The 26304-nt window shown below is 63.9% G+C and overlaps 1 protein-coding gene across 16 annotated transcripts in view; it reads left to right on the top strand.

Annotated features, from left to right (window-relative positions):
- The window catches only part of ANO1 (anoctamin 1), a 157607-nt gene that overhangs the window by 79418 nt on the left and 51885 nt on the right, over positions 1-26304 (top strand). For 11 of the 16 annotated variants that reach the window (XR_008290220.1, XM_053202797.1, XM_053202801.1 and 8 more), the window contains 8 exons: positions 1706-2038; positions 13634-13732; positions 14531-14682; positions 16213-16267; positions 19129-19180; positions 22227-22292; positions 22782-22837; positions 26049-26090. Coding sequence is in view for 15 of the 16 variants with exons in the window: in XM_053202797.1 (XP_053058772.1) it covers positions 1706-2038; positions 13634-13732; positions 14531-14682; positions 16213-16267; positions 19129-19180; positions 22227-22292; positions 22782-22837; positions 26049-26090 (855 nt within the window). In the remaining variant the exon portion in view is untranslated. The remainder of the gene's footprint in view (positions 1-1705; positions 2039-13633; positions 13733-14530; positions 14683-16212; positions 16268-19128; positions 19181-22226; positions 22293-22781; positions 22838-26048; positions 26091-26304) is intronic. The other 5 variants (XM_053202799.1, XM_027045052.2, XM_027045054.2 and 2 more) reach the window with 2 other exon arrangements.

Raw genomic sequence — 26304 nt, 5'->3', positions numbered from 1 at the left:
GCCCCTCTCCCCCTCCAGGCGTGCATCCGTCACTTTGCCTCTCTCCCTCTCCTCTCTCCCCGCTGCCCCCGAGCCGGACATTTGGAAGGAAACCTGATCACACGGGGGCCCCGCCCTCCAGGTGTCCTTGATGCACCTCGGACCTAACACAGACCATCAGCCCCGAAATTCGGGACTCCCACGGCTTCTCCTGACCACGCGCGAGGCCCGTCGGAGCCCGGTGCGGGGGTCGGGGGGCATCCTGGGTCTCCAGGCGACCCTGTGGGGAGACTCTGAGCACAGCTCTGTCCTCGAGCCATGGAGCCTGGGGCCTGCCTTCAGCCACGTGCCAGGCTCACGCACTGGGGGGGCCTCTTCTTGGATGAAGGTGCGTGTCTAGGACTGATGGCAGGAATGGGGTGAAAGCCAGGAGGTCAGGTTGCAGGACTGAGGCTCGGCTCTGAGGAGAGCTGCTCATGAGGCTACTTCCAGCATGATTTTCTTTCTTTTCCCTTCTTGCCGAAGACCAGTTTGCTGATTAACCTGTCTGCCCTCGGCAACCAGCGAAATCCCACGGGAGTTCTAGAAATTCGCGTTGAGTGTTAGTGGCAGTGCAGCTGTGCTGAGGTTTTTCATGTGTTTTTAACGTTTATTCATTTTTGAGAGAGACAGAGCGTGCGCGGGGAGGGGCAGAGAGAGGGAGACACAGAATCTGAAGCGGGCTCCAGGCTCCGAGCCGTCGGCACAGAGCCCGACGGGGGGCTCGAACCCACGAACTGTGAGATCGTGATCTGAGCTGAAGTCAGACGTTTAACGGACTGAGTCACCCAGGCGCCTGGAGGTTTAAATTTTTACTCCTCAGACCCCCATTTCTGTCTCGTTGGCCCCCTAGAGCCCCTCAGGCACACAGGGAAACCGAGGCAAGCAAATCCATGCAGAGCAGACCCTGTCAGGGCCCTGCCCCGACCCCTCGGCCCACCCCAGGGCACCCCCTGGTGCGGGAGCAGGTGCAGGCCACCTGGGAAGGGGAATTAATGCCCAGGAGTAGGTAGATAACCACCCAGGATGGAGCCCGGCTGCCCCAGGCCGTGACCCTGCCTGCAGCCCGCCTCTCTCAGCCCCTCCCTCCGTGCCCACCTCCCCTCACCCTCACTCTGGCCCCCAAGACGACCTCTCGGGTAAACCTCTGAACCCACGCACTCAACTCAGGCTCTGCCCTTGGGGGACCCAGACTAACACACAGCTAACTGGCGTCAGAGCTGGAACCGGGCCGGTAGGGGGGGGTGGGGCCACGGCCATGCTGCCGGGAAGTTACCCCGCACGCCGGCCATCAAAGGCTGAGATCTGCAGGCGCGGGACCCGAGCGTGGCTCTGCCCCGGCCGGGGACCCTGGGGAAGCGAATAAAGGTCACTTCCCCGGGTTGGAGGGGGTGGGTGGTCTTGCACTTTGCAAGCAGGCGGGGCCCTCCCAGCAAGTCCGCTCCACCTCCGCAGACCGGGAGGCCTCCTGAGCGGGGTCGGGTGGGGGGGGGGGGGGGAGGTCCGGCCCGGCCTCCCTGCATCGGTGACGGTGAACGTCTCCTTGAACGCCGGCTCCACGGAGACGGGGCCGCCGTGCGCCCACCCTGCCGGCCTCAGGGTGGGCGCTCTGGCGGTTAGGACCCTGCTCCCCTCCACGGGCCCACCCCTGACGGTCTGACAGCGGTGATCTGTCCTCCCCTCGCAGCTGCTGAACTCACTGTCCGTGGACCCTGACGCCGAGTGCAAGCACGGCCTCTACCTCCGGGATGGCAGACGCAAGGTGGACTACATCCTGGTGTATCACCCCAAGAGGCCCTCGGGCAGCAGGACCCTGGCCAGGAGGGTGCAGCACGGCGACGTGGCCCCCACAGCCCGCGGCACCAGGCAGGACCAGCCGCTGCCAGGCAAGGGGGACGTGGGGACGGCGGGGGGGCCCGAGCCCCCGATGGACTACCATGAGGACGACAAGCGTTTCCGCAGGGAGGAGTACGAGGGGAACCTCCTGGAGGCCGGCCTGGAGCTGGAGCGGGACGAGGAGGTAACCGTCCCCGCTTCCTGTGGGCGCGCGGGGTGCGCAGGCCGGCCGGGGCCCCGGCGCCGTGTCCAGAAGGCGGTGCGGCGAGGGGTCCTTCTGGCTTTAGCTTGCTCTCCGACAAGGGCCGACGCAAAGGCCGCTCCTGTTAAGGTTGGGCAGAAATCGCTCGTTCGGTTTTGGGGGAGACCCCCCAGCCAGCAACCCGCACCCACCAGCCCCGGAGACACCTGCTCTCGGGGAGGGGCTGGCCTTCGGGGTCAGGGCGTTTCCTGCTCTGGTCACGTCCTTCCCTAAGGAAGACGTGCCCCTCCCCAGGGACTGAGGATGAAGCTCTCCTGGAGACTGACCTTGGCCCTTCTGGGGCCTCAGTTTCTCAATCTGTCAGGTGGGGAGGTCAGTCTGGCTTGATCTCTGGGGGCTCTGGTGCTCTGAAATCCCCCGACCATAAAACCGTTCTCTGGAGCTCCTGTCCCTGGCGGAGCCTGAGCATCTTTCGAAGGAAAGCGTTCTGGGGAGAATGAAAGGCTGAGTCTCCCGGGGTGCAGGGCCGCCCCAGTGGCGGGAGGCTGGGCAGCGGCCGGGAGCGGGGCCTCGGCAGCCCTTGGGACAGTCGGTGCTTCCCTCCGCTTCTCGGCAAGCTTGCCGTGCCCTCCCCTGCCAGCTCCTTAACCTCTCTGTGCACAGGGTGGTGGGGGGTTCCTTCCGTGAGCGCTGGGGGGACAGGCCCCTCGCCCACAGCGCTGTCACCGTGCAGACTGGCCGAGAATGAGCAAAAGTCTCTGCGACACGTTAAGAGCAGCGTGAGTAGTCAGCAGGCGGCCTGAGGGAGTCGTGAGCCAACGGCGCGTGTTTAAAAGTTGGTTTCAGTTTGCCGCGTATCACCGAGAACCACCGCGTCCTTAAATGATGGCTGCTTTGGGTCCAGCGAGAGGGACGCCTTTGGGGCCCTCTGACCAGCAAGCCTGTTGGCGGAGTCAACTGGTGTGAACGCCCTTTCCCGACACGCTCAGAGTGCTGGCCCCGAACGCGTCCGGAAACGCGTGGTGGGGCCTCTCTCTTCCCTGACCTAGCAGTCGAGGGATCTCGTGCTGCACACGGAGCATTTCTCTGGGTGACTTTCTCCTTCGGAGGCTCGGCTCCCTGGCGGGGGTTGATTTCTGCGGCTGGAGTGGTTCCCGTCGGAGGGGCGTGTGAGCTTTGATGTTCGCGGTCCTAAGGAGACTGCAGAGGGCTCTCTCGAGGGCAGGGCGCGCATGGGCCAATCCCCTGGGATTTTCTGTCTCCTCACTTTGTCTGAGACCTGAGCCCTGGGCCGCTCAGAAGAGGGGAGCCGTCGGTGCGCTGACTTCCGGCACGTTCCGCCCGGCCAGCCCCGTGCTGTTGTCCGAACAACGTGGCCACGACGCGGACTCAGGTCTGACGTGGCGCTTCGTAGCTGGAGGAGACAACAGGCTCCGTCGGAGGCAGGAGAGGCTGCTGGGGGCTGCGCACAGAGCGGCGAGCTTGGGCTCCGAGCTACCTGTGCCTGGTCCGTCCGCTAAGGGATGCGCTCCCTGTTCCCGTCATTCTTTCCCGACGATGGCTTCAGAGTCTTGCGCCCGGAAGGCCCCCACCCCCCCGCGAGGTGTGGCAATGCGCACTGACCCCGGCCAGATCCCAGAGCCTTGGCCTGCCCTTCGCAAGGCTTACGGGGTTGCGTGGACCTCAGTTTCTCCGTCTGTAATGTGGAATGGCAGTCGTGTTTGTATCACTGGGTGATCGTGAGCAAAGGGAAGGGGCTTAACTCGAGTCTGGCACGAGGCAAATCCTGGGCTGTCGTTAACGTTAAATCACGTGTTGTGGTTCATCTGGAAGGGGGGGAGGAGCCTTTCCAAGTCCAGTCAACTGCAACACACACACCTTTCTTGAAACTTCATAGGATGTGGTCGTGACTTTGAAGTAGAAAGCAAACACAGAAGGGTGCCTGAGAGGCTCAGCCAGTTGAGCGTCCGACTTCGGCTCTGGTCGTGATCTCACGGCTCGTGGGTTTGAGCCCTGCTTTGGGCTCTGTGCTGACGGCTCAGAGCCTGGAGCCTGCTTTGGATTCTGTGTCTCTCTCTCTCTCTGCTCCTCCCCCACTGACGAAAGCGCTCGCTCTCTCTGTCTCTCTCTCTCTCTCTCAAAAGTGAAAAAAAAATTTTTTTTAAATAGTAATGAAAAAAAGGAAACGGAGAGATGGCAGGCACTATCCCACAAAAGATCCGCTTTTCCCAACAAGACCTAAGAATTTCATTGAAAGTTTTGCCCTATGGCTAAAAGAGGTTGTTAAGCAGTGGATTTGGGTCGTTTTAAAAACGAAAGCAGCACGGGGCGGCTCCAGGCTCCAGCGGCTGAAGCCAGGCCGTGTCCTCTCCTTCCCGGGGTCCCTCGAGTCATAAACCGTGCTCTACGTGGGCCCCTCTCCCCCCCCCCCCCCCCCGGGCTTTCATCGGAGATGGCCAGGGCCCAAGGCGGTTGGCAGAACCATCCGCCCGCCGCAGCCTGGTGCCTCCCCCCCGCCCTGCTGGACACGGGCAGACCCAGAATCTGTTCAGAGACCGTCTGGGCGCACGCGGCCGCTGAGGTGTGCCCGGGCCCCTGCCAGCGTGATTAGCAGATCGCGGCTGTCGCCTCGATTTCAAGGAGAGATGTCCTGGCTAATGAATCACTCCCGGGGGCGTGTGTGCTCCGATTACAAGGAGCGAAGGGTGGCAGTTTTGGAAATAGGATAGCCCCCAGGAGAACCCAGTTGTGCAAGCTGACCCGATTGGAAGCGGCACCGGGGCTTAGGTGCACTTTCCTGGTGAGAAAAACCCACGCGTTCCACCAGATACTCAAACGCTCGCAAGGTGGGGAGTCACTCTTTAAGGAGGGGCTTTTGCCATGCCCCGGTGGCGCCCCCAGGTCCCGATCACCAAAATGCTTCAGAGGTTTCCAGACGTCCTCAGGAGCCAGCATCACTCCTGGAGGAGAAACCTGGCATTCGATAGCCTGGATGAGGAGGCAGAGGAAAAGAGGGAGGGAGAGAAATGGGGCGGGGGGCGGGGGGCAGGGAGAGAGAACCTCAAGCAGGCTTCCCAGCACGGAGCCCTACGCGGGGCTTGATCCCACGACCCCTGGATCATGACCTGAGCCGAAACCAAGAGTGGGACCCTCAACCGACTGAGCCGCCCAGGTGCCCCGGATGAGGGCCCCTCTTGCACTCTGCTGGCCCAGCCTTCTGCGGCCATGACCGGGCAGCCGCCCAGAGGTCACCAGGGCACGGACGTGACCTGCCTTTGCTCCGCGAGAGGCCAGCAGGCGTGCAAGGCCGCGCTGCTCCTGGGCAGAATGTGCGCCCCGACGGGGCCTTTCTCCCGAGTCAGGAAGTTTATTGCTTTGAAGACGTCCTGGGATGATGTCCTAGGGACGCGGACCGGTTAGTGCCCTGGGGCAGCCCGAACAAATGACCACAGATTGAGTCTCACGGTTTGGGGGACCAGATGTCCAAAATCCAGGTTTCGGCAGGGCTGTGCTCCCTCTGAAGGTTTCAAGCGCAGGGTCCTTCCTGCCTCTGTCAGCTTAGGGGGCCCCCGGCATCCCTGGGCTGTGGCCGCGCCCCTCCAGCCTCCGCCTCCGCGGGGCCGCCTTCCGTGTGTCTCCTTTGCTTGTAAGGGCCTGCCCTCCCGCGCTGTGACCATGTCTTAACTTGAGCGCATCTGCAGTCTTATACCCAAATAAGCTCCCGTTCTGAGATTCTGGGGTTAGGACGTGGACGTCTCTTTGGGGGGACGCCACCCACCCCCTGCAACAGCTGAGGCTACACTGGAGCGGGCATCTCAGGGCTGGCGCGGTGCCCGCGGTGGGCGGGAGAGGCGTGGCTCGTGGTCGGGGGCAGATCGGGGCAGGTGGTCTGGAGGGCGGGGTCCGGCCTCGGGCAGGTTGTCCGGCTGCAGGGCCCAGAGACGCACAGGAACGCTGGGGGGGGGGGGTGCCCATCGGGATGCTCCCTCCGACTCAGCAGGCCAGGGGCAGGCCTGAGCGGCGTCTCCAACCAGCTCCCAGGGTGCACGGTGGCTGAGGAGCCCGGAACGTACTTGGAGTTGTGAGGAGCTGGCAGGCCTTTTCCTTCATGAGTCAGCAGAAGCATCCCCCGAGATGGGCCCCCCGGTGTCCACGCGAGCCCCCCGCCGTGCACTGTTCGGTCCCCCAGAGGCAGCCCCGGACAGAGACCCCAGCAGTGGCCATGCTGGGCCGAGGGCGCACGGGGCACGGGAAACACACTGTCCCTCACACCACCCCCCCCACCCCGGGTACGGGACAGTAAAGGTGGAGCCTGTGGCCGGGGGTCCCCCATCTCTCCCCTCTGCACTGCCCTCCCCCAGGCACCGTAGGCTCCGAGGAACCCCGTTTGAAAACCACGTCCCAGACGCTTGGAAGGGAGACACCCCGGGGCGGACAGGCCTCGGTGCCGCGATCCGGAGGGTGGCCCCACACGGCCGTTTTGGACACGAGGTCCAGGAGGGCTCCTGTGTCAGAGGCCCCAGGATGGCATGACAGGAAGTGGCGGGAAGGGAGGGCAGTGTCCGCCCCCTCCCCACCCACCGCAGCGGGGCCAGCGCCCGGGCTTCCCACCAAACGGAGGACAACGTTTCCTTGCCACTGAAACCCGTCAGTGTTTTTCAAGTCTGGCCTCAAAGCCTGCCGGACATTATTTATGTCCGCGGGTCACTGCCGAGAAGGCCACGCGCTCAAGTCCCGGCTGTGTGTGCTGGGGTGGCTGGGGCCCATCCTGCCCCGGGGTTGAACTTGACCCTGGTTTTGGTAGAGCTGTGGAGGCCACGGACGCAGGAACCCTGTCACGTCTGTTTGCTTTCATGCTGCTGACGGGGGCTCGCCTCTGCACCCAGGCCGGCCGCCGGCGCTTCTCGGCATGCCTGCCCCGGAGCTGACGTGGCCCCTGAGGCAAGGGTTTCCCATCTTTGTTAGCGTGGATGTTGCTTTTCAAAAGCGAGTCAGGAGGAGTGGCTGCTGTTTCCAGACGAGCTTCGGGGGTGCACAGTGCCGCGGGGAGGTCGGCCCCCGAGCTCCCAGTGAGGTTCAGACCCGCTCGGCCGGGGCAGCCAGGGGGCTTCTCCTCTCTGGGCCTCAGTTTTCCTGCCTGTGAAATGGGGACGACGGCCCTTCCCTCCTCGCAGAGTGCTGGGCGAAGGCTGGAAAGCAAACAGCTCCTTGCCCGCAGCCCCCCGGGACCCCTCCCACCCGACGGGAATCAGAAGGCATATCTGGGCAGGGCAGGGTCCTCTGGTGCGTGGGGACCCCTCGTGCACCACACTGACACGAGGTGATCGTGGCTGGTGGTGGGAAGGGTTGCCGTGGTCCCGGGAGAGAGAGGTGGGGGGGACAGAGGATCCAAAGCAGGCTCTGAGCTGTCAGCACAGAGCCCGACGCGGGGCTCGAACCCACGCGCCGTGAGATCGTGACCCGAGCCGAAGCCGGCCGTTTCTCCAACCCCTCTGACCCTCCCCTTGCAGGCAGGAAGGATCTTCAAACACATTTGCTGAGCGTTAGGGCTCCTTACGACACATTTTCGTTTCTGGAAGTTCTGCTTGGTTCTTTCCCAAATTGGCTGTGTCACTTTTTCCGTGGTTTCCTGTCCTTTGCGGGACCTTTCTGACTTGACGTTTATTTCTTTGAACGAGGTAAACATGGCTGGCTTGTGATCCATGTAATCCTTTCTGCGTCCCCTGGCTGGGGGGGGGGGGGGGGGGAGGGGGGAGAGGGGGCCCTGTGCACGTTCTCCCCGGCCGCCTCTCATCCTGGGGCGCCTGGCCCTCTCGCCCGCCAGCCCCTGCCCTTTACATGCCCGGGGGTCCCCAAGGCCTGGGAGGAAGGGGCCCTCGTCCGGAGAGGCTTGGGGCTTGTCTGCATCACCCATCTGAGGGCGTTACAGCTGGAACCACCTTGAACCAAGGTCACAGGCTGAGGTCCCCGGATGCACTGGATCCGAGGAGCTTGGGGGCCAGGACTTTTCAGGGCGATCTCCACCTCCTCCCTTCCCCCTTCTCCTGCTTTGCCCAGCACCACGACCGCCCTCCCTGCAATTGCCCGTGTGTGGAGGGGGAGGGCCCTTCCTGGGGGTCTCCAGGGGTGTCCAGCTCCCTAGGGGGTGGGCCTGGGGCGCCCTGGGAACGGCCCAGCCTTGGTCAGCGTTCTGAGCCCATCAGTGCCCTGCTCTTACCCCTTGAGCTCCTTTGAGGCTGTGACGTTCATCCTATTTACTTTTTGCCTTTCACAGAACAAGGACCATGAATGACTATTTTTGGTGATTTATTTATCACTTATTCCCTCAGCACACCAGGCGTGGGGGGCAGAGCCTGTGGCAGGGACTGGGGGTACAGATGCCCCCCGCCCTGTCCTCGCTCCCGTTCTCGGCCTCCCCCCGGCTCACCTGAGCCTTGACTCTGGCGACAGCAGTGTGATGGTGTAGGAGGCGTGACTGCCCCAGTGCACGACGTGACTGCTCCTCCTGGACATGGTCAGCAGAGACTGTGATGCGGGGAATGCCCGTTAGCGGACCACACGCCTGGTGACGGAGGGTGACTCCGGGACGCCATGTGGGTGGGGGCAGGTGTGAACCCATCAGGGTCGAGCTGCCCCGAGCCAGGGCACGGCGGTACCTGCCAGTGGGTCGGGGAGGGGGCCGCCCCAGGCTGCGCCCAGCGGGTGCTCGGCAGGGGTGGCCTCGCCCTCCTCCCCCCGGCCCACTCGGCGAGCGTCATCGAGCACCTGCTCCAGGGACCCAGGGCACCAGGCACCCGCTCCATCCCTAGGATCAGGGGATCCGTGGTCAGCCAAACGGACATCTCTGGCCCAGAACCAGTGTTCCAGGTCACATCCGTGTGGGACACTGGTGCCGACCAGAAGAGCAGACGGGCACCCGTGCCGCGGAAAATGCGCCTGGCGGGACACGCGGCACCGGGTGTCACGGGCCACGAAAACCTATTTGTGGCAGAGAACAGGACCCCTCCCCGAGGGCGGGCCCGGCATTCCGAGGGCAGGGTCTGGAGGAGGCCTGTGCCAGGTGGGCGTCGCGAGGTCCTCGTCGGGAGCCGAGGCCCGGGTGGTGGTCGGAGGTCCAGCCTGAGCCCCTCCTGGGCTCCCCCTTCCGGACTGAGCTCAGGCGTCCCTGCTGGGGACAGCAGAGCCAGCGCCCGTGGAGCCGGGGCAGGGTCAGCACGCAGGGCACGAGCCGCCGCGGAGACCTTGCTGGTGCCACCAGCACCCTGGGGACCCTCGGTTCGCTCAGTCAGGACCCCGCGGCAGCCAGAAAGGTGCCTGCGGGGCGTGAAGCGGCCTGGGGGTCGGAGGGGGGTGAGGAGACAGTGCTGCCCGGAGCGCTCTGGGGAGCCAAGGGCAACCAGAAACCGCCCATGCCTGGTCCTTGCCGCCGACAACCTTCCAGCAATCCCCAAGCCCTCAGCTGCCGGAGGAGGCCGCGACCAGATGGCGGCCGTGGGGATGTGGGGGGAGCCCTTGCGGCGCTCAACCTCCGCGAGTCCTCCCCCCCCCACAGGGGGATGTTATTTCGTTTGGTTGTGACTTTCCGCTTCCTTCTGAAAGGGAAGTACTAGGAACAGTTCTGGCGAGGTCACAGTTTTTGCGAGTTTGGCTCAGAACAGAGACTTGAATGTACTTAGTTTGCGCCCGGAGAGCCCCTGGCCAGGTGGGCATGTCCTCGGCTTGGGCGCGGGGGGCCCTGCCCCTGCCCCTGCCCAGGACAGCGCCAGGGGCCTGCGGGTGCTCCCGCCCCTTGCTGCTCCGGGCATCCGGCTGGGGAAACGGGGATCCGGCCCTCTCGCGCTTTCTTCCCGCTGGGGGCGGACTGCGGTCAGGCCGGGCACCACGTCCGAGAACATCCCACATCCACATGTGTTTTTTCCGAACTGGTCCCACGGCCCCTTTCCCAAATCCCGCCAGATGTTTCCTGGGAGAGACCTCGTCGCTCACGTAAACAGAGGAGCGTGCTTTCCCAGGCAGGCTGGCCACGGGCACCAGCTCCTTCGTCGGCATCCACACAAATCTCCGTGGGACTCTGGAGAGTGGATTTCGGGTCTTTGTGGGTGGGTGAGCGGTGCCCAGAAATAGACCCGGGTCTGTGACACGGGAAGACAGCCTCCTGCTGCATGTGGGCTGTTGACGGTCACTCATCCCCGCCCCGGGTTCCTCCGCGGGGTCAGCCTGTGTCCATGAGTCACCGGGACCCGGGGCCCTGCGGCCTCTCAGATCTCGGTGCCTGCCGGGGCTTCCCCGGGCTTGCTGGCCAAGGGCGCCCGTGCACGTTAGCTGCATGGCCTCGGCTGCTCCGTGGCCAAGGGGAGGCGTTCCTGAGCAGAAGTAACAGAGTGACCTCTCCTGCCCGCCGGGGGGCTGGGTGGGGACGCCAGGGGCACCGGGGCCTGCCCTGAGGATGCAGCAAGTCTTACGCTGCAGAGATTTGCAGATGGGGAAACGGGCTCAGAGAGGTTGAATCACTCACCAGAGACACACAGGGCTGGGCAGGGTGCTGACTCGGGCCACCCAACCTCAGGACCTTATCCGGTGCCTGCCGGACCCACCGGCCCTGGAGGAGGATGGGGGCTCCGCTCCCCAGAGCCCCCTGAGCTGGGTACGGCACGCCGGGGCCCCTGAAGCCCTCACCCGTCGGGCCTCTGTCCCGAGCACCCTGGTCCTGGCTGGTCCCTCTGAGGCAACTTCAGGCCCCAGCTCCTGGGCCCAGGCTTCTTGGAAGCTCCTCTGACCACGTAGACAGGCTCCCTGCACAAAGCCCTGCGGGGCTCAGAGCTGCAGCTCTACGACCCGCGTGGCGGGCTGAACGGTGACCCCCAAAGCTGCGTCCACCTGGCACCTGCAAATGTGACTTTGCTTGGAAGAAAGGTCTTTGTGGGTGGAGTTCAGGGTCTCTGGGCAAGATGACCCGGGATTTAGGGCAGGCCCTCCATCCAATGACAGGTGTCCTTAGAAGAGAAAGGAGGGGTTTGAAATGTAGAGACACACGGGTGAGGCCACATGGTGGCAGAGGCGGAGGCTGGAGGGACGCCTGGAGCCCCCAGCGGCTGGAAGAGCCAGGCAGGACCTTCCCGCTCGAGCCTCCAGGCGGACTGTGGCCGCGAGGGCAGCTCGGTTTAGACTTCCGGCCCCGGAACCGTGAGAGAACGAACCCACATCGTTTTAAGCCGCGCAGTGCGTGTCGTGAGCCTGCACGGGGTCCCCAGCTCCAAGACGAGGACAGCAGTGAGGCCCGGCCCCACCCCCCAGGCTTGTGTTCGGGCTGAGTCCATGCACACCCGTGCGCCAAGCGGGTCTCAGCACCGTCACGGTCGTTCCTCCTGTGTCTGGCTTTCATCCCCTCACTGGACGAGCACGTGTGGGGCGCGTGCGCCGTGCCCGTGGGCAGTGGGGCCGGGAGGCCAAGGCCCCTGAGCGGGACCGGCCCTCGTGCTGGGGCGGCGCAGAGGAGGCCTATGAGGTGGCACTGAGGCCAGGGTCCCGGACAGGACGACTCCCCTGGCCCCCGAGGGGAGTGGGGGCTCTGGCAGAGGAGGGGCGGGCTGGGATTCCGCCAGAGGGCATTTGCCCCCCTCTCTTGGGGTGGGGAGGAAGCCCCAGTTGGAGCTCGGCGTCGGGGAGGGCCCCCTTCCCCGGGCCGGGTGCAGGTGGGGTCCACCTGTCACTCTCTGTGCCAACCTGGAAGCTTTGCCTCCCGCCGCCCAGCTGCCCGCGTTCTCCTGGGTTCCTGTGAATTTCGGCTTCGCGGGCTGGTGTGCGGGTGTATTTGGCCCACGGAGGATATTCCTCTTAGCATCCCTCCCCACGTGACTTTGGCCCCATTGTTCCTCCCCCCAGACCTGCAACGAAGCCACGTGCTGTGCCCACCCCCCGGGCTGGGGACGCGACACGGAGTCTGGGCCCGAGTCTGGGTGCCGGGCTCACGCGGGCGACACCCTCCCTTCCACAGCCTGGGCCCCTTTTGCCAAGACTCCCAGTCGGTCCCCTTACACCTCAGGACCGTGGAAAGGAGAGCCGGGCGGGACCTCTGTCCGGGGCAGCCCGGCCTTCGAGCCCGGGGTGGGGGGACCCCTCGAGGAGTCGGGTGGGCTGCGGGCCCCTCTGCCGTAGGCGCCTCTGGCTCACCGACGAGCCGTGTTTCTTGGCTTTTGGTCGCAGTGACGTCACCACCACGGGGCACGCTGGTTATCTCGGGGCGCTCGGAACGTCCGTTATGTTGCACATGCCTCGTATCACCTCCTTGGGGCTGTTGGAGCCACCAAGGGAACCGAGACCCAGAATTCAGGGGCTCGGAGATAGGTCGAGGGGTGTCGGAGGCTTCACGTGTCTCACCCGCGGGGGGGCGGTGGCCCAGGTGAGATCTCGGCCGCGGCCGCCGTGGAGGATCTCCACGGTGTGGGCGTCGCCGTGCTGCGCGGGGACCTCAGAGCCTGGCTTCCTTTAACGCCGGCTTGTAGCCTCTGACCCACCTCCCTTGGCAGCCAGCGGTCGATTCTCCGCTTCCGTGAAACCCGCCGTCGAAGATCCCGCGTGTCGGGTGTCCCACGGGGTGTTTTCTTTCTCCGCCTCGTCTCATGGAGCAGAAGGCACAGGTCCGTCCACGCTGTGGCAGATGGCGGGATTTCTGCCACGTCGTGGCCGGTGATCCTCCTCTGTGCGCACACACCGCGTCTTCTGCCCGCCCGTCCGTCTTTGGACGCGGTGGTTCCCCTGTCTTGGCCGGCGTGAAGGGTGCTCGTGAGGGTGGGATGCACGTATCTTTCCAAGGTCCAGGCTTTTTCCCTCTGGGTATACAGCCGGGGCCGGGGGGCGGGGGGCGTTGAGGCACCGTGTGCTGCTTTTATTCTGGGGGGAGGCGGGGCCGTGGCTCTACTCCCCAAGCCCCGTGTTCCCGCCGTGAAGGGCCGTGGCGTCCACGCTGATAAAGCCCCTGGCCGTGCAGCTCCCGGCCAGCCAGCCCCCGTAGCCCTGGGCCGTTCCTCGCTGTCCCTCAGACCCGCTGGCCCAGGGGGAAGCGACTCCCCCTCCAAGCTCCCAGCAGTTTTGGGGGTGCCAGGCTCCAACAGGCCCGCCCTCGAGCCCCTGTACCGGGCTGTCCGCTCACGTGAGCATGGAGGCAGTGGGTGCAGACGCAGGGGCCGCAGGGGGACCGCAGGGGTCTGCTGGGCACAGGTGGAGGCGTGGCCTGGCCCCACGGAGGGAAGACATCCAGCCCGGGGGTGGGGACGCCTCCACTTTGCCCGTCCCTGCTCGGGGACACCGGGCGGCTGGTGTATCCCCCGGGTCAAACGGGCCCAAGCTCCCTTGTGAAAGGTCCTCTCTTGTGGACCTGCCGCTTGGAGTCCCTGAAAATGCCCCAGGTGTCTCGGAGTCCAGGACCCCGGTCCAGGCCCTTCTGGCTGCTGGGCGCCCTGCAGGGAGGGGGCCAGGAGGAGTGAGCGAGCACCCCAGCAGCCGCGGTCGTGCCCCCGGGGGAAGACAGTCCCCGAGCCCGGGCTCTCCGCGCTGACCGAGGACTTCTCTCCTCCCTAGACTAAAATTCACGGGGTTGGGTTTGTAAAAATCCACGCACCCTGGAACGTGCTGTGCAGAGAAGCCGAGTTTTTGAAACTGAAGATGCCGACGAAGAAGGTTGGTGCTGACGTTCCTGCCCTGAGGTCTGAGTGTCGCAGGGGCACGTGGAGGGGGAAATGCCACCCGGGGCGGGGTTGGGGGGGGGGGCGGTCGGGATGGGAGGGTTCCTCGGCTGTGGTGAGAAGCTGAGCGAGGGCCGTGGGCTCCCGTGTCCTGACTGTGGGGGGTGTGGGGCGGCCCCGGGGGGCCCTTTAGAGACCCCGGACCAAACCCCAGCAAGAGATTGGCGTGAGCAGAGGGGTCAGAGGAACTTGCTATAAACACAAACACGGGCTTCTCAGTCTTGCTTTTCCTGCTTGCGGTGTTTCGGCTAATTCATCAGACTCCTTTTAATTACGTTTCCTAGCTTGCTGGGATTTTTCTTTGTCATCTCTAAAAACTTCCGGCCGGGAATCGGCCTGACAGCGTGTTCCTGAAGCTTAGCGAGGCGTCCCTGTTTACCTTCGCGTGCAGAGAGGGAGGCAGGAAGCGAAGCTGTCCTCGGGCGTAAATCAGCCCCCGGCTTCTCGGGTCCACTGAGACCGTCTGGATTACCTCTTTTGAAATGAAGGAAAGTCCACAGGCAGGTTTTCTGGAGGGTGTGTGCTTTCGGGGCTCTCCTCGGACTCCGCCGGGCTCGCTGGGTTTGTCTGGAAAGCAGGCGCGGAGGGAGCCTTCTGGCCCATCCCGGAGCTCTGTTCCCAGGACCTGCCATCTCGGTGGGGAGGGACAGTTCTGTGACCTTCTGAGAACAGACTGCGAGGGTCACGGCTCAGCAGATGACGCAGACTCCCCCCTTCCCGGTCTGCTCTGCAGCTGTATCACATTAACGAGACCCGTGGCCTCCTGAAAAAGATCAACTCCGTGCTCCAGAAAATCACGGACCCCATCCAGCCTAAGGTGGCAGGGCACAGACCCCAGACCACAAAGAGACTGTCCTACCCCTTCTCCCGGGAGAAGCAGCACCTGTAAGTGGGGAAACACCCCTCCCCCCGCCCGCTCGTCCCTTCCCAGAGGGCCCTGCCGGGTGGCCCCCGCAGCATGGTGGGTGACCTGAGAGGTGCAGGTTGTAGGACAGTCCCCTGGGGCCGAAGGAAGCTCCCCATCAGCCAAGGATGTGGGAGTTTCAGCCCCAGAAGCACGTCCTCGTCAGAGCCTATGGTTCTTGAGCACAGAAGAGGTGCAAGAGTGCTTTCCAAGGTCACCGTCCATGGAGGAGTTGTGAGGCGAAGAGTCTTGTCCTTCTGCCGGGGGACACTTAGGAAAAATCGGGTGGGCTCGAGTGAGAGCATGCTTGCACCTTGGCCCGAAGCCCCAAAGCGGTGATCTGGGCACCTCCTCCCTCCCGCCCCGCTCCGTCCCTCTCCGTCCCTCTCGGGACGTGTTCCAGTGGGAGGGTCCGGTTGACCGTGCCTCCCGAAGGCTGCCGAGCTCCATCCGGGAGGCAGGAGCTGAAAAGTAGCCCCAGCTGGAGTCCTGACGCCCCAGGGACTCGCGGCCAGCAGGCTTGCCTGGCACCTGTTCTGGAACCTTCCCTCCTACTCGGCTCCCGAGGGGCAGTGGGGCATAGCCCCCTGGGTCGCTGGTGGCTGCGGCTTCCGTGGGGCCTCGCGGGACACAGCTGGAGTGTGAGCAGTGGTGGGAACAGAGAGGGCTCGGGCTCTGGGCCCAGTGGGACGTGGATTTCGAGCTCGGGGCGGGGGCGGGGGCGTCACCAAGATGCCACTGGTCTCCCGGGGCGTGGAGAATTGTTCCTCGGTTCAGAACTGGGGCTCCTGCTAGGGCAGATGTATTAGTCACAGGGCAAGGACCACGTGCTGCACTCCGCTGTATTTCTCGATCCTGCCAGGGATAGGAAGTTTTTAAAAAGTGGCCCCCAGCCCAGCTCTTTCCAGGAGGGGGGCTCCAGGACGGGGGCGCCCCGGGTGTTGAGGGAGATGCCCTCCTCCTAGGACCCCACCCCCACCCCACGCCCCAGCCTCCCTCGGCTCCGCCCTGGCTGGCACCCTTGGCCAAGCCCAGCTTGCTTGCAGGCTCCATGGGGACAAAGCCACCCTCCCCGGCTGTACCCTGAGTGCCTTGGGGAGTGGGTAACACATCCCAGAGACGTCGCTCTGCCCTCAGGAAACTTCAGGAAAGCTCTGTGGGGGCCAAGACCTCAGGGCTAAAACCATTTGTAAAGAACAGGGAGACTGCCATAGATACTAGACTTGTCTGACGGTGGGTTGGCATCATCGGTTGAAGCAGAGACTGGGGGTGTCGTCAGAAGGAAGCAGATCCTCAGGAGGGAGGCGTGGGTGTGCAGGCCAGAGGGGGCAGAGGGACGAAACGGACCGTTCCAGACGCCCAGGGCTGGCTCACCCCTGGCGTTCGAAGGGAGTTTACCCAATTTCACGGTCACGGCTCCTGGGGACGGCGTGGCCTCCCAGGGCCTTGGAAACCGGGAGAGCCACGACCCCAGCGAACTGTGTGTCTGTTTCTGCCCAATGTTTCAACAGATTTGACCTGTCTGACAAGGATTCCTTTTTCGACAGCAAAACCCGGAGCACGATAGTAAGTATTGCCGTGGGAACCACTGGCTCACCAGCAGGGGGGCCCCGGGGACACACGGGTGATGATTCCATTTCGGCAGAACGCCTCGGGTGGAGGGCCGCTCTAATTGCCTGCGACAGCAATAATTAGAATAATGAGACGGAGAGGCTTCAGGGGCCCAGGGGGAGCCCCCGCCCCTCCTCGGGAGGAGGAGAGCCTCTAGACCCCTCGGCGTCTCTCCCCCGCCTCCCTGCCCTTGCCCTTAGTGGAGATCGTGGGGCCCCAGGCCCGGAGGGTTCCAGGCAGGCAGTCCCAGCAGGAGCGATGGCAGGGGGGGCAGAGCTGTGTGGGCCGGGGTAGATTGCGGGGGCTGTGCCAGAGGAATGCACTGGAGTTGGAGATCTGACCAGGCCACCCTGCCCTCTTCAAGGTATCGGTTTAATGTTTATGCATCAGCCACCGGCTTGTCTGCCAGCCAGGCTGGGCCACGCGCGGCTCGGGACCCGACTTTCCTCTACACCAGAAATGAACCTCGCAGCCAGGCCACCGCCGCTGCCTCCCCTGCCCAGAAAGCCCAGCCTGGAGGGGAGATGTGCAGGGGTGGGGGGTGGGGGGAGCAGCCATTGGCCTTGAACAGATAACTGCCCCTCGCGGCCGCGTCCCCCGGCCGGCAGGTGGCCGGGCGCGGGACAGCGGTGCCGGTCGCGTTGGCGAGGGGGCTCGGGAAGGCAGATCTGGGTGCCATCCGCCCTCGGTCCCCTCCCAGCCTCGTGACCTCAGGAGACACCGAGCCTGCGTCAGAACGAGGATGACTCTGGCTTCCTGCCGAAGGGCGGTGGTTCACCTCCACGCGGGGTGACCTGGGCACAGCATGATTTTCACTCAGCGTGTTACTGATTGATCCTGGCAATGAAGTCTCATTACAATAAACGAGCAGGAACTCGTTTATGCAGGAATATCGGCCCTCTGGTGTAGCTGGGGGCCGCCAAGTAGCCATCAGGGGGAGAGTCTCCCTCAGACTTCGAGCACGGGAGAGGAGGAGGACCAGCCACGGTTCTTTGTCACCATGAAATGGGCGAGAGTCGGGACGGCCAGCTAGGGAGACTGAGTCACGTGTCGGCTTCAGTATGTGCGCGTGCCCCCGCTTTTTGCACGATCTGGGGTTGCCAGGATGCCCCCAGAAGTACAGGGCAGCGTGCAAATTCGTGAATTCACACTGCTGAGGAAGGGGGAACATAGGTGAACGGAGAGCTCTAGACCCCATCTCATTAGGGGTCTCCGTAATAGAGCTCCGCCCCTGACCCCCAGGTCCATTTTACCTCCGGGCTGGGGGTGGCCTCTCCCAGAGACCTCGAAGGCCAGTTTGTAAACCGCCAGCCCCCAGAGAAACTGGCCGTCCAGAACTTTGCCCTTGGTTAGTCCGGCCCCATGGTCTTTGAGACCTGACGGTCTCCGGCGTTGGGGGAAGGTCATTCTAGGCAAAGACACGGCGGTCAACAGCCCCTCCCGCCTCCCCCCCACCCCCCGTGCTCCTGGCATCAGGGTCGCCCAGTGTGCACGCGGGTAGGAGTCAGGATCAGCAGGAAGGGCCGGACGTGTCGATCTTGGGACTCGGGCTTTCAGCCTCTGGCACTAGGGAGCCACAGAAGGCTGCAGAGCAAGGTTTGGGTTGTGATCAGGTCTGTCCTTAGAAAGATGACAGCCAGTGGGGGCGGATGTGGTTATGAGGGGGGCCGTGACCCCAGATGGATGGGGAGGGGGTACTTAGGGGAGAATCAGCGAGGTCAGGACGGGGCCACCAGTTAGATTCGGGAGGTGACAGGGAGGGGGCCACCTGACTGAGTGGTTTGTTCATGTATCCATGGGCGGTTGTGGGAGCACCTGGTGTGTGCCCAGCACCGGCGGGAGGAGAGAGGCGACAGGCACCTCTTTGGCAGGTGGTAGGGAGCACCCCGGGACAAGAGCAGAGTGAGGAGGCAGAGCAACAGAGTGGCAGTTGCCCCGTAGCCTCAGGTCTCCGGCCACAAGTGCTTCTGGCAGAAGGAACAGTGACAGCGAAGGGCCTGGGCCTCGGGAGAGGGTTTGCTGGGGCCAGGTTGCTGGGCCGGGGCTGGGACAGGTGGGGACGCAGGACAGGGGTGAACGGAGCAGGGCCTGGGGGCGGCCGGCAGCCGTGGGAGAGCCCTGTGCGCCCCCGCTCTCACTTCTGTGGCCTCGGGCCAGTCATTTCAGTCCATTTTGCAGGTGGGGAAACTGAGGCACAGGGTGGTGAGGTAGCTTGCCCTTCACATCTACACGTGAAGCCAGGCCCAGACCCGGGCAGGCTCCCGAGCCTGGGCTCTCGAGGCCACCGGGTGAAACCTTTCATTAGTGAAGACAGCCCAGAGCTGGTGCGGGACCTTCCAGGCGGCCTCCGCCAGGCACCCCACGCCCTGCTGCCACGTGACGCACGGTGGCATGGAACCCCGAGACCTGCCCCCGCCTCGGGCTTCTAGAAGATCCAGGGCTACACCCGGGAGGGGCGCTGTTGCTTGGGTCCCTGTGGCTCTGAATGCCAACTCCCTTCCCAGCCCAAAGGGAGGACGGCCCGTCCCCCAGGGCGCCGGGGACAACCCTCAACCCTGAACAGCACCACACAGCCGGTGCCTCCACGGAGGGAAGCGCGACACGGGACCCCTCGGTCACACGCATCCCTGAGAACGCCATGCCCTTGGCCCTGTTCTTGTGCACCCTCACGAAGCCTGCCGTCTGTCCTCAGAGAGCGGTGGGGGGTCGTCCCCCGTAACGCTCGGCCACGTCCCTCTTGAGCCACTGCCTGGCAGGTTCTGCGTGCCGTTGCCGCCTGGATAACCGTCTGCCCCTCCCTCTTGTCTCCGCAACAGGTCTATGAAATCCTGAAAAGAACGACATGTACCAAGGCCAAGTACAGCATGGGTGAGGACATTGCTGGGGCCTGAGCTCAGCGCTCCCCTCCCCGGGGCTAATCTGGCCTCCATCGTCTCCGTGGGGGGTGGGCTGCCGGTTTGGGGGTTTTGAGTGTGTTTTGGTTTCAGCTGGTCTAACCGTTTCCGACGGGAGGGCCGCTCTGGGACCACGGGGCCGTTTTACGGCCCAGTGCTCAGGATGCCTTCTCTCTGCTCGAGGCTTCCGTGGTGCCGTTCGGAGCCTCCCGCTGGCCTCCGGACGCGACAGGGGTGACCGAGGCCCTGTCCCCTGCCGTTGACCTTCACGGTCCAGCGGGAAGTAGGGTTCCGGCCGGGGGCGGAAGGCACCCCACCAGGGACCCGCATGGCCCCACACCAAGCCTCGCCGGAAGGCGCGTGCTTGACACGCGCCCCAGGTTCCGAACCTGCCGCAGAACCAGCCCGGCTGGGCGCCTCAGGTGCCGGTTTATAGGACACCTCAAGCCACAGATGCAGACGTTTCCCGACTGAGGTGTGCAGAGTTGAACCCCCGGCCCCACCCAGCGCAGGCCCCTTGCTCGCAGCGGCAGGCTGAGGTCCCCAGAATGAGAGACTTGGAGCCAAGGAACGTCCTTGCCTAGTGCTCCCCCTTCTCCTTAAGCTCTCCTTCGCCCCGCTGAGAGCTGTGTGCACGACGCCCTCCAGGGGTACAGGGCGGTGCGGGCTGGCACAGAGCCTGTGGCAGGACAGGGAACCCTCGCACGCGTGGCTTCCCACAGAGGGGACAGTACCGCCGGAAGGAGGCGGAGAGCAGGAGTGTGGGGGCTTGCTGGGGGACGGCCCAGGATGCAGGGAGGGGAGGCTGGAGTCAGAGGGAGGGGAGGCTGTGCCCTCTGGAGTCAGAGGGAGGGGAGGCTGGACCCTCCGGAGTCAGAGGGAGGGGAGGCTGGACCCTCGGGAGTCAGAGGGAGGGGAGGCTGGACCCTCCGGAGTCAGAAGGAGGGGAGGCTGGACCCTTGGGAGTCAGAGGGAGGGGAGGCTGTGCCCTCTGGAGTCGGAGGGGAGGCTGGACCCTCCGGAGTCAGAGGGAGGGGAGGCTGGACCCTCCGGAGTCAGAGGGAGGGGAGGCTGGACCCTCCGGAGTCAGAGGGAGGGGAGGCTGGACCCTCGGGAGTCAGAGGGAGGGGAGGCTGGACCCTCCGGAGTCAGAAGGAGGGGAGGCTGGACCCTCGGGAGTCAGAGGGAGGGGAGGCTGTGCCCTCTGGAGTCGGAGGGGAGGCTGGACCCTCCGGAGTCAGAGGGAGGGGAGGCTGGACCCTCCGGAGTCAGAGGGAGGGGAGGCTGGACCCTCCGGAGTCAGAGGGAGGGGAGGCTGGACCCTCGGGAGTCAGAGGGAGGGGAGGCTGGACCCTCCGGAGTCAGAAGGAGGGGAGGCTGGACCCTCGGGAGTCAGAGGGAGGGGAGGCTGTGCCCTCTGGAGTCGGAGGGGAGGCTGGACCCTCCGGAGTCAGAGGGAGGGGAGGCTGGACCCTCCGGAGTCAGAGGGAGGGGAGGCTGGACCCTCCGGAGTCAGAGGGAGGGGAGGCTGGACCCTCGGGAGTCAGAGGGAGGGGAGGCTGGACCCTCCGGAGTCAGAGGGAGGGGAGGCTGGACCCTCCGGAGTCAGAGGGAGGGGAGGCTGGACCCTCTGGGCTGACGTGTCCTGCTGGGATGCCCGATGGCCAGTCACAGGGACTCCTTCTGGGCCTGGAGTCTCTAAGCCCGTGTCCTAAGTCCGTGGGAGCGGGGGCCCCTTCGCGGGTCAAGGAGGAGCCCAGGAGACCTGTCCCCGGAGGCCCAGCCCACCTCAGGGGGAACAGGAGCTTCCAGGGTGGCCCGGGTCACCAAAAATGGGAGAAAGTGTGGCTGCCGTCCCTGCATTGTGTCCCAGACCTCAGTCTGCCTGTCGGGTCCCTGTCGGGTCCCTTCCAGGACAAACCTGCGTGGTTGCTACGAAGGTCTGTAAGCGGTCCCGGGTCTGGGGGCTTCTCAGCTGGAGTTGATCTCTGTTCTGGGTCTTCCCCGGGGTGGACGTCTGAGTGTTCCTGTCGGTTCTCTGGCAAACCCGGTGCCAGAGCAGATAGGTGAGGGGTCCCTGCTGCACCCCGTTTCACCTCGGTCCCTTGTCTGAAAGCCCTGCCGACCTCCAAGGTCACACATTCACCTTGCAGCGAGTACTGATGGGTTCTGTTGCCCTTGGGGGATTTACATTCTGGGGGACGAAATAGATAATAAATAATCAGAAAAGCCAGAACGTCGTCTTGCTGCGGTCGGAAGGGATGCCAGGAGGATTTAGGACCAATGACCAGAAAGGCCTTTCTGATGAGGGGACATCTGAGCAGAGATCTGAAGAAAATGAGGGGTCCAGACAGAGGGAGCAGTCTGTGCAAAGGCCCTGTGGCAACGCCACGTGGAGAGTGTTCTAGGAACAGTAAAGAGCCTATGAACCTGAACCAGACCCACATCCACTTTTATTACAGATGAATTCTCACGCAGGTGGGCATTAGCCGTATGCTCCCGCCTCTCGCTGGCTTGGGTTTCCAAGCATCCCTCAGGTACCCCGAGCATTCCAGATCACTGACCGAAGAGGCGGTCTCTTTTTAAGTGGATTTCAGGAAGACACTTTCCCACCGTTTTCCCGTGGAGTGGTACAGGATGGGCCGGCCAGGCCACTGCAAACCCTGACCCACTGACCCCCTACAAAGCCCCTTCGGCCAGGCAGAGGGTTCTGTGACCAGGAAAGGGCTCCTGGAGACTCGTGTGCCGCGCCGGCCCCCGAGGATGTGCGCGAGATCAGAGTTCCGGCTCCCCGTGCGTGCGTGGCCGGCTCTGCCTTCCCGTCTCCAGGGGCGGGGCGCCGAATGCACACCTCCGGGCCCTGGGAGGTGCAGGTATGGCGACTCTCGTAACACGTCCAGCGCAGGGCCTGGGGCAGCCGTCGAGGCCCGGCCACCGCCCCACCGAGCGCTTTCTCCCCCAAATGCAGCTTTGGTCCTTTCAGGCGTTTTCATGTAACTAATAGCCCGATGTACAAACAGGGCAAGGAGAGGGAAGAAAGAAGGACTCTGCCCTTCTAAGTAAGAGGCGAAAATGTAGTAAATACGGTAAGTGCGTCCGCCCCCACGCGGGGCCCACAGGCCTCCCCTCCGGCTTCTCCCAATCAACCTAAAATCTAATTGCAAATTGTATGTGTGTTTCCTGACACCATCAATTTTCCCGTCCGTATTTTTCTCGTGATTCAGCTTTTCTAACCACTTACAATCCACCTTTCTTGTCTGTAGGCTGGCCCTCCAGCAGCTGTGGGTAGTTGGTGGATTGGCACGTTCGGGGAACCTCCTTCCTCCCAGATGGAACTTTCTCTCGGGGTGTCCTCTCTGTCTTCCTAATTCTGCCGATAGAGCATGTTTTTTACCGTCTCCTGGTCGAACCCGGGGAGGAAACGCCAGAAGGGCGGCCTGGCTCTGGGCGGCCAGGTGCAGTGGGCTTTGAGAAAATTCTCGGCGACTGAGTCAGTCCTGGGACTGTTCTGTTTGCAAAGAGAGAAGCAGGAGACAGACCTGGTCCCTAATCCTCGCTCTGCCTTTGTCTTTAAGGTATCACCAGCCTGCTGGCCAATGGCGTTTACTCGGCCGCCTACCCCCTGCACGATGTAAGTAACCTTGACGGAGTTTGCCCCTGCGTCACTGGCCGCCCCGAATCCCCACGGGCCACACCCCCGGGGAGCTCTAATTATCCTGCGGTCTTGGCTTCCTGCTTTGGCTCTCCTGTAAATGTCAGCGGCACGCAGCCCTTCCCTGCTCCCCCCGTGGGGGCCCTGCTGTTATACCCCCGAGCATCTCTTCTTGCAGAACGAGCCCACCGAGGCAGGGGCGTTTGTGGCCGACACCCTGTCCCAGTGGCCGGCTGGTCCTTGAGATGCTGCCCCTGCCTGGGTCTCCGCGGCCACCCCGCCCCCGCTCTAGCAGAACGACCCGGGCTCTGTGTGTGTCTGTTTCTGCAGAGCAAGTGGCCAGCTTCCTGAGCTGGATCTCCAAATCCCTCCGGTATCCCCCGACAAATATAGCCCATGGCCACGGCCGTGCATTGGCTTGGCTGGAGAGAGATGAATCTCTTCTTGTTGTCTCTATGGAGACCGGGGCTAGGGTTCAGCAGGGTACTGGGAATGCACCGTGGGGCCCCAGCAGTGTGGGAACCCCGGACAGAGGGCCTCTGGAGCTTTCCAGACGTGCGTGGCTACGAGGACTGGGGGCCTCGAGGCGGGAGCCGGACAGGGAGGCGGGGCCCCCAGAGTCTCGTCCTGGCCGCTCTCTTCCGCAGCCCTGAGCGGAGGCGGCCCCTGTCCTCTCGCTGAGCCTCAGTGTCCCCATCTGCAAGTGGGAGTGGTTCCCAGCAGCGTCAGAGGGAACACAGAAGCGGAAGGGCTTCCAGTGAAACGCTGGATCGGAGAAACCCAATCTCCGCGACAGCAAAGGGCCGCTCCCCCCCCCCCCCCCCCGCCCTGCCTGACCGCTGCCTCCAAGAGACACACAGCTGCCAGCCTCGCGTCACTCCCTGTGGGGAGGTGGGGTCACCTGAGCCGCTTTGTGCCTTTGGGGGTGCTGTCCCTTCTGTCTGCAAGCTCTTCCTCGGCAGCCGCCCTCCCCGGGACAGACCATCCACCCAAAGCCTTCCTTTTCCCCCTCCTCCTGCCCCTGCCCCTGCCCCTGCCCCGTTGATGTCTCCCCTGCTTCCCCCCATCCCCCTGGCTTCCAATGCTCCCTGTCCCACAGAGACACCGCCGTCTGCCTGCTGGTCCTCGCCCACGGGTCTCAGGACAGGCGCAGCACTCGGCACGTAGGTGCTCACCGAGCGCCGTGTTGATTTGGGTCGCGTGGGTCGGTTGCCTTGGCCGGCGACCTGTTGCGTGTTTCAAGGGCAGGGCTCAGACCTCCCGGGTCCTGGCCGGTGGTCCTGGCTGAGGGGCCTCGTCAGTGGGTGCTCACCCCGCTGGCTCCCGGAATACGGCCCCGCCCCGCAGCCCTGCGCCCGTTCACAAACTGCTGGGCCCTTGATCTCACCCCTGCTGAGATGCCAGGGCCTGTTCTGGGCCATCCAGACCTGTTTGGAGTCAGCCCTCTAAGGCTTGAAAGGGAAAGGGGAGACATCAACATTTCTGAGCGCCCGTTGTACGCAGAGAGCTGTGTTTAGTGGGAGCTCTGTCTCCTTTAATCTGGTGCAGACGTGGAGACTCGGGCTTAATGACGTGGTCCGGATCGCAACAGCTTCTGCGGGGGGAGCTGGGCCCAACGTTGAACCTCACACGGCAGTGGAGAGGCCCTCCGTGGGGGGCCCGCTCCCGCTTTACAGACGGGAAAACTGAGGCTGCAGTTGCCCAAGCAGCTTGTCCAGGGGCACACAGCCTCCAGCTCTACCTCCGGGGTTCTTTCCAGCCAGAGTAAGGACTCTGGGCGTCTTGAGGGACTACGGAATATTACAGCCATGAATTTTCCCCACAACTGAAGGGCACCCACCCCCGTAGGTACCACAGCTGATGTTGGAACGTTTGGGGACATAAATCACTCTGAACTGGTCCAAACGTACCCCGCATGTTCAAGCAGGGGGCGGGACCGTGAAGCCACACACCCAGGCTCAGGTGCCCGGCTCTTGGCCACATGCTGGGTGGTCCTTGCTCCAACTCCGCCGTCGTCCTGCGTCACGGCTTGCTGCCCTCAGAGCGTCGCCCGCGGCATCGCCACCCCCTTGCAGGGCCTCGTTTACTGTGCTCATTCGTTCATCCGGTCATTCATTCCACAAGAATACCCATCAGGCAAGGCGCTGGATGCCATGGCAACCAGAGAGCCACTGTGAGGATGGTGTGTGGAGTAGGGGTCTGCCCTGAGCGAGACCCTAAGGAGGGCTCCTGGAATTCGTGCATCAAATACAGGGACAGGACTAACATTTCAGGTGGCGGCTTGGCGGCCTCCCTCCTGGTTGGCACCTGTCACCCTCGAGGTCCCGAATAGATGAGATGCTGCTGGAGTGTGTGGCTGTCTGGGCCATGGAGAGAAACACCCAGAAAGCCTCCGGGGTTGGGCTGGGGCGGGGGAGGGGGCCCTGAAGACTCAGGGGGAAACATTAATGATCCTGGTCTCAGGGCACCTCTGTTCAGAGAGCGTGAGGCCAAGTGCTCCCTGCCTGGCGGGGCGGGAGGGTCATAGAAGGATCTGGTGAGTGCAGCAGGTACCCGGCAGACCTCTGGGAGGCCTCAGAGCTTCCTCCCGGCCATCTTCAAGTCCGCTCGGCCAGGCCGGCCCCGCGGGGGGCCACGCTCCCTCTGCTGCTTCCTCTGAGTCCCTGGTTCCAGCTGTTGATATGCTGGGCAGGCTTCTGACTTTCAGGTCCCCCCTCCCTTGCGTTGGATTTAAAGACTCGGAACCGGGTCCCCGCTTAGCAGTCTGTCCCGGAAAAGTTACCTTGCTTCTCTGAGCCTCAGTGTTACCACGTGTGAAATGGGAGTGTGGGGCTCACTGATCTGTCTTCAGTGACCGTGTAGCTTCCTGTCCTCCCAGCACCTGCAGGGCAAGGCACTGGGACTGTCCCGCCCGCCCACCCCCCCCACCCCCCAACGGCCACGCAAAGCCCCTTTCTTGCATGCTGCTGGTTCCTAGCAAGTGGCCCTGGGTCCTTTCCGGGACGTGGCCTCTGTGACAGGGGGCGAGGGCAGGAGGGCTGCCCAGCAGAGGTGCTGGGCCAGGCCAGCCTTCCTCTCTTGCGATGCACCGTCTGGCCTTCACTCTGCAAGAGCTCGCGTTTGGACGCGGATTTGCGCTACTCGAAAGCTGCATCCGGTGGCGAGAGTTCTCTTTCCTCCTTTTGAACAGGGAGACTACGAAGGCGAAAACGTGGAGTTCAACGACAGAAAAGTAAGTGGACGTGGAGCGGAGGCCATGCTGCTCGGCCCTGGGGGCCCCGGGTGGGGCGGGGCTGCTCCGAGGCCCCCGCTGGAGCCCCCACGCCTGGGGGGAAGGCGCTGAACCCTGCCCCTCTGCCTTGCTCCCCTCTCGCTGATGCTGACAAGTGTCCGTGGCGCGTTGCGGGGTTTGCATAAAGGCAAGGGTGTGCTGTTCCACCTGGACC

The sequence above is a fragment of the Acinonyx jubatus genome, chromosome D1, assembly GCF_027475565.1.
Source record: "Acinonyx jubatus isolate Ajub_Pintada_27869175 chromosome D1, VMU_Ajub_asm_v1.0, whole genome shotgun sequence".
Lineage (NCBI taxonomy): Eukaryota > Metazoa > Chordata > Mammalia > Carnivora > Felidae > Acinonyx > Acinonyx jubatus.
Note: the sequence above shows the minus strand (reverse complement) of the source record. Positions and strands in the feature narration are given on the sequence as shown.